The sequence below is a fragment of the Sinocyclocheilus anshuiensis genome, unplaced genomic scaffold, assembly GCF_001515605.1.
Source record: "Sinocyclocheilus anshuiensis isolate Anshui unplaced genomic scaffold, SAMN03320099.WGS_v1.1 scaffold883, whole genome shotgun sequence".
NCBI lineage: Eukaryota > Metazoa > Chordata > Actinopteri > Cypriniformes > Cyprinidae > Sinocyclocheilus > Sinocyclocheilus anshuiensis.
Window position 1 is genome coordinate 299,129 of NW_015547678.1, and position 12,442 is coordinate 311,570.

A 12,442-nucleotide genomic window follows, 5' to 3' on the forward strand; every position below is an offset into this window, starting at 1 on the left:
GCGTATTTGGAGTTTCAGCACGAGAGCGCCCTCTGGCCTTTGGATGGAGATTTACTGCTGATCACAGAACCGTGCTTCACTGAAAGATACGCATGACAATCGCAGCTTCGGTAGAACCGCGATCTCGATTCCATTTCGATTTATCGTGCAGCCCTATGTAATACTTATCATTTTGGGATATGTAATTATATATAAAATATGTATGCTACTGTTCAAAGATTTTTGTGTTTTTGAAAGCTTTTTATGCTGCATTTATTTGATCAAAATACAGTAAAAACAGTACAATTCTGAAATAATATTACAATTTAAAATAACTATTTTTTATATTAATATTTTTTAAAATGTCTTTTTATTCCTGTGATGGCAAAGCTGAAATTTCAGCAGCCATTACTCCAGTCGTCAGTGTCACATGATCCTTCAGAATTCATTTTAATATGATGAATTGGTGCTCAGGAAACTTTTCTGATTGTTAATGTTTTTAATGTTGAAAACATTAATGTTTTTCAGGATTCCTAGATGAATAAAAAATTTAAAAGAAAAAGAAATTCATGTTGTTAATATCCCTAAATAATATACTACAATTCAAATGTTTGGGGTTTGTTTTTATAATGCTACAAAATATTTCTATTTCAAATAGAAACAAACAAACCCCAAATTTGTAGTATGTATTGTAATATGTTATTTAGGGATATTAATGAATTTCCTTTTGTGCCGCCTTTCATGTCACAGTTTCTGGTCACATGGCTTTTACAGCTCTGAGGATTAAATCTTCTGTTCCGAGAGCGCCTGTGAGAAAAGATGGCAGAATTTGAACAACATAATTCCGAGAGACACTGCACCAGCTGAGCAACTGACATTGAAATTAATGGGAATTCTATCTGACAGCTTTCTCCAGACCTTGGGAGTTTTTTTTTCTTCTTTTTTTAAAGAGGTTGAGGGGTGGTTTAAAAGCCAGGATGTGACCAGCCTTCCTGCGCTGAAGGTCAAAATAGTACAGATCATTTGTTTTTCCTCAGACCAAGTCAAAAGAATCAAGACTTCCCAGGCGACAGGGAGGAGGAGAGAGGATCAAGAGATTCTGTTTTTAAAAAGCTCAAGGCCAATGTGACAGGAAGTGGTGTCAGTGACATATATATATATATAATTAGACATCCGTAGCCAAAACCATTTTTCCTCCAAGGATTGTTATGGCTCAACTCCCCGGCGCTCTCCATGCATCATTTAATGCATCAATTCTTTTTACATCCTGAATAAATCTATTCTTGAGTACCCTCTAGGATCAAAGTTTCTTCGTCAATAATTAAGTTTGAATTTCTGATTACCCTGGGCATTTCAATTCCTCGCACAAATATATTAATGTGTGTTTTTATTTTATTTAAAAAAAATTTTACAGCATCAGTCCTGCTTCACATTTATTATAAGAAAAAAAGTGGTCAGGTTGTTAGCTAAATTTCAGTAATTAAAAATAAAATATATTCTTTAAATTTATATTATAAATATTACATATAAAATGTAAAACTTAAACTTAACTTAAAAATTAGACTAAAATAAATAATTGTAAGCACATAAGTACTGAAATACTAAAACTGAAATAAAAATAAATTAGAGCCAAGTAAAAATATATTTTTTAAATATCTAATAAAGATATAATAACACTGAAAATGATGACAATGATTTTTGATTTTTGTGTGAACTATGTACTATGTAACTATTTAACTACATTACTGTCCTAAAGCAGATGGCTCACCTGTTTGAGCGGTAGCAGCATAAACTCCTCAGTCTTCGATACCTCTACAAAGTGCTGCAGGACATACTTATGGGCCGACTTGAGAAGGTCGCTGCAGGAGTGAGTGTCTGCAAAGCCACGGATGCCCAGGCGGTTTGAGGGGTCCAGCTGGCTCACTCCGTTGAGCTGCAGGAGACTAGCTGCAGGCAACAGGGTCTGCTCGAGGTTTAGACAAGATACAGTGGGTGAAATGAAGGAAAACTAGAATAAAGTAAGTGAATCTTTAACATCATTAGGCTTTCTTAAGGTGCGGTCATATTAACGTGAGTTTGCTTACAAAATTTTGAAGGATCATGTGACTGGGGTAATGATGCTAAAAATTCCGCTTTGAAATCACAGGCATAAATTACATTTTAAAATATATTCAAATAGAAAACAGTTATTTTAAATAGTAAAAATATTTCAAAATTTGACTGTTTTTGCTGTACTTTGGACCAAATAAATGCAGGCTTGGTGAGCAGAAGAGACTTCTTTAAAAAACATTAAAAACCATACTGTTCAAACCTTTTGACTGGTAGTGTATGCATATGCTCTTTTGAAACAGGACAAGTATCAGAAGACCTTCATTTGCAAAGATGCAAATTGTTTGCACAAACTGTCTGAACATCCCATCTTGGTACTAGTACCTCACAAAGCAAACAGGATAACCTCACACAGGGTAATTGTGAGTGTGATATATACATAATGCACTTCAAAAGACACTAAAGGTGACATACCTGCACATTTCCCTCTCCAACTACAATTTCGGCAGTGTAGGCGTACTGCACCAGCTGCTCCAGAGCCTGAGGGTCAATGTCATGCAGGGTCACATGGGTCTGACGGCTCTCTGACATCTCATCTGCACAGTCACAACACACAGTAGTGATGTGTCGTTCGCGAACGAGCCAGCCGATTCTTTGTAGCAAACGAGAAGAGCCGACTCCCGTCGGGGAGAGCCAAATCTTCAACCGGAGCCTTCTATTTTAGGCCAATTTAGCAATTGTGAATGGTTGGTGTGTTGTCATTTTTTTATTTAGTGTTATAAAAAAAGCCTTATTTTTATGCATTTTTCCATAAAAAAATAAATAAATAAAAAATACACATGTGGCTAATCACATGGGAGGACAGACTAGGATCATACCATTATGTGAAAGAAGGAATGGGGACACAAGCTCCGAAGATAGCGAGTGCAGTGGTACAGGCCTGGTACACAGAGAGAGACAGGGGAGCCGGATTTAAACGCAAGAGCGTTGGTTAAGGTAGGAACACGCTGCAATTTGTTGCAACATTGGTCCCCTCAGAGAGAGCCTTCTCAAAAACAGGACAAATAATCACAGAGAAGAGAAATCGCATCAGCACATCCAAGCTGAGGCATCTGATATTTCTGAATGCCAACCTGCCCTAAAGACTAAAGTGTTAGGCTATTATTAAAGTTTATTAAAATGTTAAATAATAATATCTGGGGGTTTTTTTGTAACGAAAAAATAAATTTCATAAAAATAAGGCTTTTATGAAAACACTGAATAAAAAATTGCTTACCAACACACAAACCATTCACAATTGCTAAATTGGGCTAAAATAGAAGGCTCAGAGTGATACTAAATAAAGAGCCATTTGGGAGCCATAAGAGCCAGCTCTTCTAAGGGAGCCGAATCTTTGAAAAGAGCCGAACTTCCCATCACTAACACACAGCAGTTTATCTCAAACCGAGGCTTTTGCAGAACACTGGTAGATTTAGGCAGTTTCCCGGGGGTTTGACAATACCGTTATGGCCCGTTCACACATACAGTGGCCTCTGGAGGGCGCTGAGTAGCTGAACTGTCCGTCAAAGCAGGTGACCTAAAGTTATTGGTACTGCTTAACTGGCAATAGCTGTTGAAAATCGGATCACAAATGGGCTGAACATCTGATCAGAGTTCTGAGTCTTTGTGCTGTTGGACGCTAGCAGACGTTCCTACTTGACTGCTGTATTTAACTGTCATCAGACAGTGGATCACTGTCTGTACTCCCATTGGTTGTTCATTTTATCACCACATTTTATCATTTGCATGAACTTTGCTTGATTTTGATATGTTGCCAACGGTCAATGATGTTCATGACACCGGAAACATTTAGAGAAAATGTAAAAAACAGCATTCCCTAGAAGAAAAATGCACAAACTCAGTGTGAGAACAAATTAGTCCAGAGGTTGTGATGTTAAGCAAGTAAGTTTTGATATGTATAATGGTGTTTAAATCAGTGCGTTGTTATTAGGTCTAGTGTATGGTAAGTTCAGAATAGTTCATGGCTCTGAAGAGCCCACACTGTCCTGACTCATACCATCACACTCTTGTCTGAGGTTCAGTGGGACACACGAGCAATAGGAAAAACCAGGCACCTGCTGACCTGAGACCAGGACAGGGAAGAGAATAATCATGGAAAAAACATTAGGTGATGACAAACGGCAGGAAGGAAGGAAAGGCTTGAAAAGGAAGCTGAGGTAATGTACACATCAGAAATAAACACTACACAATACACCTTAAAGACCAAGTCAAGATTTGTTTTTTGTGACTTTTAGTTCATGTGTGTTAGCTTTGAAACCATCTAAATGGTAACGTGCTCCAAAAATGTCACAAAAATTATCTTTAATAATTATTTGCTTTAAAAAAGACTTATAGTAACATAGAATAAGACATACTTGTAAACATGGCATGGAAGTATGGACTGCAGGAGGCCAGCACCACCTTGTGTGCCTTGATCTCCTTGTTGGCCACATGGAGCACAATGTCGCAGAGCAGGCCACGCTGTCGCATTCGGTTCATGGACACAAAGGAGTCATGGTAGTGGCGCTTGGAGTTGTGCGAGATGCTATGGCCATCCCGGTTCAGCAGCTGCATACTCCCCTCCATCATGCTGCTGGAGCATGGGCCTCACTCTAAGACACTAAAGGAAGACAGAAACACACCCTATAAAACCGAGCATAGAGTTTTGTGGCTTTTAGTATACTTTGTCTATATGCTAATGCACTAGAAGTTGACAATAATTTTTTAACAGATATACAAATTTGAAATCTACATTCTACAAAAAAAAAAAAACTATTCTAAAAAACTACTCATCCTGCACTATTCAGATTTTTGTCCAATCAAATGCTCTCTAAAACTGACAATGCCCCGCCCCCTAATCGAATGTAACAGTGCCCGACTACTTTTTCAGTGGCCTTGGTTCTTTTAGTATTTTTCCTATTGGGATTTAATGGTCTATAAGCAATTAACCAAAATATAATATTACAAAATTTGATTTGCGGCAAAAAGATATTTAAAAATCAGACAAAAAAAAAAAAAAAAAAAAGGTACAAGACTGTGTACTTCCCTATACAACTATAGTGAATGACATCAACAAAAGCATATCATCATACAGCATACCATTTATTAACAACCTCACTCACAGTAAATTCCTCTATGGAGAAAATAAATAAGAAATTTTACTTTTGAAACCAGACTGTTTTTCAATAGGAAATAAGTCAAGACTAAGTCAAGGAAATAAAAAATGATTTCACAAGGGTTTTAAGAACTCTAATTCAAGCTAAAGCTAATTATTAATTAGCTGTTAGACATGTTTAAGTTATTCGCCAGGCTGTAAATCCATCTTAATTTGTGCTTTCTTGGTTCACATTTCCTTTCCATACAGCATAATGGTGGCTTCAAGGCATTTTGAACAACGAGTACAGAATCATAATGGGAGAAGCGATCCAGGTCGAAGCACTCAAGCATTAAATATCATGAAAATGATCACTTCACAAATTCCCACTCATTTTACAGCTTATAGCTACATATGGTTTGCTCCTCAATAGTCAGTGGCCTTTTCTCACTGGCCCGAGGCCTTGAAAGCTTTTTAAAGTTGGTCTCTCGTGCACAAAGACTCCAGCACACTCACTGAATAAATAAACCGGCTAGTTGATTATAAAAATGAAAGCATGTTCCAGCTGAAAGGACTAGTGGTATGGAAAGGTTGGACCAGGACACGTTGTGATGAGTTGGCCAGCCAGCTGCACACATTCAATTCTCCATCAAAAGCATCACTATAGAAACCAAGGTGCCCACAGCACATGCTGGTATCTGTCATACACTTCACTTTGAGTGGGATGGAGCTGCGTGAGACATTTTAAAGGAGGGTGATAAATAGCATTCCAGTTGACAAAGGTGGGATTGCAAGATGCCACTTCTTCTATATTAGTGTTGAGGTGGATACTGTATTAAAGAAAATCAAATACAGCACCCAGCAATGGGATGTTTTGATGAATAGAACGATTAAAAGGCACTGTTTTCCTAACAATACCACTCCAACTCCAAAGCATTACTCATGTTACTCCAAATAACAGCCGACAGGTGAAAGAGCATGAAAAGTGCATGGAGTCATAGGCTCAGTATTACAGCCAGCAGTGTGGCTGCCCACAAAATGGCTGTGGGGATTCAGATGTATAGATCCTTTAGTTATACAACGCAAACACTGCGGTCTGAAACCCGAGGTCACTAATAAACTGTTTAAACATGCAGAAGAGGAAAAAAAACTGTTGACAATAGCTTTTGGTAGGCACTCAGCATAGGGTTTCTAAAGATGTCTCTGTGTGGCCCTTAAAAACAGTAACAAATTGAGACACTCCAGCATTGCTGCTGAATAAAAGTTGTATTATGATGGTTCATTTCAGGCAATGATGCATTTATCATAAGATACTCCATTAAAACTAAACTCCCTTAACTAAAAATGTCCGTTGTAACCATAGTAAGACCATTGCTACTAGAATAAAACTGTACTGTGTAAAATAAAAACAAATTAATAATAAAATAAACATATGACTATAACAATATGAAAGATTTTGAAAGCTTCGTACACTGTTAGAAAAAGAAAGTATACTCATATTTTAAGATTTTACAGTAGTAGCAATAGCTGTAGTAACCGGTGTTTATCCAGATTGCACGATACATATAGAAATTGCACTTTTCTTCCTACATTCTAGACAAGCCGTTCCTGAGTTTACTGTACAGCTAAAGACAATCCCTACAAACATCCCCAGTATCATTAAAGGGGTCATATGATGTTGCTAAAAATAACATTATTTGGTGTATTTGGTGTAATGAAATGTGTTTATGCGGTTTAAAGTAAAGAAAACACATTATTTTCCACATACTGTACATTATTGTTTCTCCTCTATGCCCCGCCTTTTTGAAACGCGTCGATTTTTACAAAGCTCATCAGTCTGAAAAAGCGAGGTGTGCTCTGAACACTCCAAAGAGAAAGGAAAAAATGAAATTGCATCATATGACCCCTTTAAATCTGACTCAGCACACAGTGTGCCATCCAGACAGAGCATCTCTCCCCTCCTCCTCTGTTCTATACAAGTCATGCAGCACAATAACACTGAGTATAACCAGCACTACCTGATCTGATGGACGCCCTTTCCTTTAGTTTCGTTTCTCTGTTTTATGAAGAATATTTCGGATTGAATCCTAGAGTGCAGCGGTTGAGTATCAAGAGTCCATATGAAAAATGCATAAAGCCTCAGTTTGGTGACGTAAATGAAAGCCGCATGAGTGCTGGAGGCTGACGTCACTTTTTAAGGTCGCGCCGGATGTTTGTTTTTCTAATTATTTGGCTCTTAAATTGGGCTCTGATAAAACTGCTCACATCCAAACAGAACTGAACTGAACATGGTGTCGTCGAGCAATTTGATAACCTCTATAATCGTTAAAAGCTACAACACAATTCTTAAATCACACCTCCTTAACTACAGTTAGTTAGTGATGGAAAGTCCGAATCATTTTCGCGAATCGGCTCCTTCTAACAGTTCGTTTAAAAGAACCGGTTCTAAAATAATTCAGCAATTATTTTACGTCATTTAACTCAGTAGGTTTACACAAGGTCCCTGATATCATATACATGCTTTGCATATTACATGCTTTGAATATTCCAAGTAAACCATACGTTGGCACAAATGGCCGTTTATTACTTTTTTTTGGTTACGAATACATGTTTTCTCCAATTTAAAAACTATTTTTGAATGCGTAATACATTTCACTCATTAGAATTAATCTTACCAGTTCATTCCGACATGTCCTAAAAAGGGGATTCGAGTTTCTGACGCGATTCGAATCGTTCAGAGTGGGTTTAATTGTCAATACGGTTGAACCGATTCATTGAAAAGATTCAAAACGTGGACTCAAAACAACGATTCGTTCTCGAATGGGAAATTGCTAAAACTCATTGTGCATGTATAGGAAATAAATGTCTGTTGTCCACGTATATACAATAACTACACGTAAAATCATACAATAGAGGAATACAGTATGTTGCCTTATATAGCAGTATAATAAGAATCTCTTAGCTGATCTCATATTTTCTTTGTTCAAAGGGGATACAGTGCAGACATATAGAGATAAGTTGCACTGACCGCTGACAAATGAAAAGCATTTCCCTCATAACATTTCAAACGCTTTATTAAACTACAGCACCAGTCACGGAGAGGTCAATGCTCAATGCATGAGCTTTAAACATGATCAACTGACAAACTGATGTCTGAACAAAGAGCACAACAATACCATGGAGAAATTTCATAACACTGCAGCTTTGACACGACGAGCATGTGTTTGCATGACGTATATTTTTAAAGCTATTAAATGATAATTAAATAAATGTTGCTTTTATTGCCAGCTATCTGGATGAGATCAGAATGTAAACTCACCACCTGCCGTCGTCTGTGTCTGATTGACAAGACTCGTTTCTTTCTGTGTAGCGCTCTCTCCAGTTTTGTCCGTGTGTGATGATTAATTTTGATGCATGTAGTGATTTATTTAGCCGTGTGTGGTTAGTTGACATGCTACATCAAATGTCGCATCAAAACAGACGTCTGTCTCAGCTCTGATCGGCATTACTAAAAATGTTAATGTTCTGTTGAACATGTCACGCCCCCCACAAATGTGTCCGGGCTTTGTTGTTACAACGGTGCTAGTATGTGTGCTTTGTCTACCAACCTTGTGGTGGGAGACCTGTATCGGTGGATTTTAGATATTTAGTGAGGTATTTTATATCATTTTTATGAATTTTATATATCGTCAGTGGCTGGAAACCTTCTGTAATTGGCAAAAAAAAAATCCTGTATCACCTATATGTAGAGACAAATAAAATCTGTTTATAATAATATTACCAAAAACATAAGGAATCAAAAACGTAGACATTATGACCTTTAGTTAAAACGACTGTGGGCTTTCGTTTTTGTTCTGTGTTTATTGCAAACGCAACGTTAACCAAGAGATCAACTCAGCTGAGCTGCCGAAAGCGGTGCATTGTGGGTATTGCGTCCCTTGCACGTTTCTTATCCAGCATGGCAGGAAAAAACAAGAGGTATGTGCCATTCTTAGCTATTTAACTTCGCATACATCATCATATATTATTGCTTGAGTTAAAGTACACTGAACTTGACTGTATATGGAGGTGTCAGAGCTCAATTCACTTCATATAACACTTATCTGATTATATATTTGACGATAGCTAGCTAGTTTTAACCACTGATGAACTAAAATTCAGCTGTCTTTGGGAGATCAACATATATTACTCAACATTTATGGAGAGAACATGGTCGAATTGACCGTAAATATACAATAGTTAAGGCTAAATTAATTTTTGCATTTTTCACCATAATCAGCTCCAAAATGAGTTTAGGAATAGTCATTTTCTGGTGTACTAAAACTACATGTGCTTTTTAAGAGTCGGATGAATATTATTCTAATCTTGAGAAAATAAACTTTTGCTTTTGTAACTTAAGTATTCAGTAACCTTCCAAATGTAATTTCTAAAAAACCATTCCTTACATTTTCACTTTATAATGGAAGGAAAGTTGTCTAACCATGCTTCCTTGTTAACACACTTGAGTCATTTTTTTTGCTATTAAAAAAGCTCTACGCATTACGAAATGAACAGCACTTTTGATTAATATTACAGTCATGTTGAAGTTTTCTAGAACGGGTGGTTTCTGTCTTTTAGATGTCATGGATGGACCCTCAACTATGATCATTTACATGCTAGGGACCCCCGTCCTAAATTTTTAAAAGGCAGCTATATACTTTCATATATAAAGGCCTATTAACATATATAATGTTAATATGTATTATTTGGAAAATATTTAGTTTATATTACGTTACATCATAACTTTTTTTACTCACTGTAAGTGCTGTGATGTTAGATACGTTATTTAAATGCAATTTTATTTTAATCCGTTCATTTATTTCAAATTATTTTTTTTTATTTTATCATCATCAATAAAAATAATTACTAAATTTGATTAAAACAAAATAGATTAAAATAAATCTATTTTTGTTTTAATGAAATTTAGTTATTTCAATTTAGTTATTTTTATTGATGAAGACATTTATTATTATTTTTTTATTATTTTTTTACACTGTTTTTCTCTAAACTTTTCCACAGACCCCCTAGCACTTTTTTGTGGCCTTTGGGGTCCCTGGACCCCAGTTTAAAATCCCCTAATCTAGAATGAGCTGTTTTATTCTACATGAAGGGGGTCACGTGACAAGCTATGTCATGCAGTTGACTGAGATAATAAATCAAATACATTTCCTTTTTTTTTTTTTTACTAAAAGGGTGCTTTGTAAAGCATTAATGTACACATAAATGTAAACAAAACTAACACGATATACGTACTTGGGATGCAACTAGTTGAACACGTAGTAAAGTAACAAAAACTTACCGAATGCTTTAGTGATGTGCCATCTATGTGCAGGAAATTGGAGGATCTCAGTGTGGATGAGTTCATGTTATCTGGGTTTGATTCTGGTGAGGAAGATGATTGTGAGGATGAGGAATCAACACAACAGAAAGGGAAGATGAAGAAACCTGCACCTCAGAAGATGTAAGTATGGCCTTCGCATTTTAATGGTAATTCCAGTGTCCCATTTTTATTCCCATTCTCTGCTACATTCTACAAATGTTTGCTGAGTATATGCTATTGTTAGCACTGGAGGAAGCTTGTGAGATAATGTGATCTAACTCTAATCAACAGGTCTGTCGGAAAGCAGGGCAAGGCATCTGAGCACAAGGACCAGCTGTCAGCCCTCAAGAGGAAAGACCCAGAATTCTATGAGTTCTTACAACAAAATGACCAGAAGCTCCTGAATTTTGAAGACTCTGATAGCCTTGAAGATGAGGAGGAGGATGAAGAGGAGAGGATGTACCACAAACTCCCTTCTCAACTGGAGGTCAGTCATTTAGTTCTTCCTATGCAACAAATTATTAATTACTTTTTATACTATAAATCAGAAGTTTACAATTAGCGTGAGTGTGTGTGTTTTCCTTGGAATATAAAAAAATCACAGTTTTTATGTGACAATAGGAAGCTGATGATGATGATGACAATGACGCGGGGGAATCAGTAAAAAAGGATGTGAAAAAGCCTAAAGAAGCTACCAAAGTCACAGAAGCAATGATTGAGAACTGGAGAACTGGACTCAGGGTAACATGTTTATATGATCTTTTATTCAGTGTGTTTTTAGTTAGGAACTTTCAGATGATCAGTATGAGCTCTCATTCATTGTCAAAAGAGGATGCTTAACTATACTGGATGACCAGTGTGTTTTGTTTTTTTCGTTTTCTTTCAAGCTGTTATATGGATTTATATTTTATAGTAAATGCGACACCAAAAAACCCTAAAATGTAAATTTTCCAATGTCATGGCTAGCTGTAGATTTTGAAACTGCCACAAGGGGGAGATATTGTTATTTCTGGTAAAGAGCCACTAATCAGTTAAATGAATGTTGAGGTAAAGGAGTAGGAGGACCCCATCACTACTGTTTAAAAGTTTAGGGTCATGTTGTTACTTTTATTTAGCAAGGATGCACTAAATTGATCGAAAATTACAGTAAAGACATTTATAATGTTAAAAAATGCTTCAATTTTTAAAGGGGTCATATGATGCTATTTTAAAGATCAATATTTTGTGTATTTGGTGTAACAGAATTTGTTGACATGCTTTAATATTCAAAAAACACATTATTTTTCAAATACTGTACATTATTGTAGGTCCTCTATGCCCCGCCTCTCTCAAACGTATCGTTTTCTACAAAGCCCCTCCTTCCGACAAGTGCAGTCTGCTCTGATTGGCCAGCTGACCCAGTGCATTGTGATTTGCCAAACACCACAAGCACGGGTCGGAAATGTAACGCCCCTTTCCATAATCGCGAGCTTCAGCTTTCAACATAAATGTAAAGACAGTACATAATGTCCTTAGTTTTACCATCAGTTCAAGCCCGAAAGGGGAACAGTCGCATGACAGACAGTGATGATGCTCGTATGTATTTGCAGTATACAAGCCACAATTGGTCACTGCGATGTGACCCTGTCTCTCTCACGTGCACACACACACACACACACACACACAATGTGATACTCTACACGGCACAAAACTCCGCATTTGAACAGTCAATAGCAAATCCTTTAAATAAATGCTATTCTTTTGAACATTTTATTCATCAAAGAATCCTTAAAAAAATAGAACCACAAAACATTAAGAAGTACAACTGTTTTCAACATTGATAAGAAATGTTATCTGAGCAGCAAATCAGCATATTAGAATTTCTTAAAGGGGTCCTATTATGCTCTTTTACAAAGTCTTGATTTTGTTTTGGGGGTGTACTA

At 36.7% G+C, this 12,442-nt stretch overlaps 2 protein-coding genes across 2 annotated transcripts in view; one reads left to right on the forward strand and one right to left on the reverse strand.

Annotated features, from left to right (window-relative positions):
• LOC107703055 (kelch-like protein 17) overlaps positions 1–8,629 on the reverse strand; it is a 15,932-nt gene extending 7,303 nt beyond the window's left edge. The window contains exons 1-4 of the mRNA XM_016505546.1: positions 8,481–8,629; positions 4,443–4,687; positions 2,503–2,624; positions 1,748–1,942 (exon numbers count right to left, since the gene is read on the reverse strand). Of these exons, the coding sequence (XP_016361032.1) occupies positions 1,748–1,942; positions 2,503–2,624; positions 4,443–4,656 (531 nt within the window). The 5' untranslated portion in view covers positions 4,657–4,687; positions 8,481–8,629. The remainder of the gene's footprint in view (positions 1–1,747; positions 1,943–2,502; positions 2,625–4,442; positions 4,688–8,480) is intronic.
• Positions 8,630–9,046: 417 nt separating this feature from the next.
• The window catches only part of LOC107703058 (nucleolar complex protein 2 homolog), a 38,242-nt gene continuing 34,846 nt past the window's right edge, over positions 9,047–12,442 (forward strand). The window contains exons 1-4 of the mRNA XM_016505549.1: positions 9,047–9,139; positions 10,533–10,661; positions 10,812–11,007; positions 11,142–11,261. Of these exons, the coding sequence (XP_016361035.1) occupies positions 9,120–9,139; positions 10,533–10,661; positions 10,812–11,007; positions 11,142–11,261 (465 nt within the window). The 5' untranslated portion in view covers positions 9,047–9,119. The remainder of the gene's footprint in view (positions 9,140–10,532; positions 10,662–10,811; positions 11,008–11,141; positions 11,262–12,442) is intronic.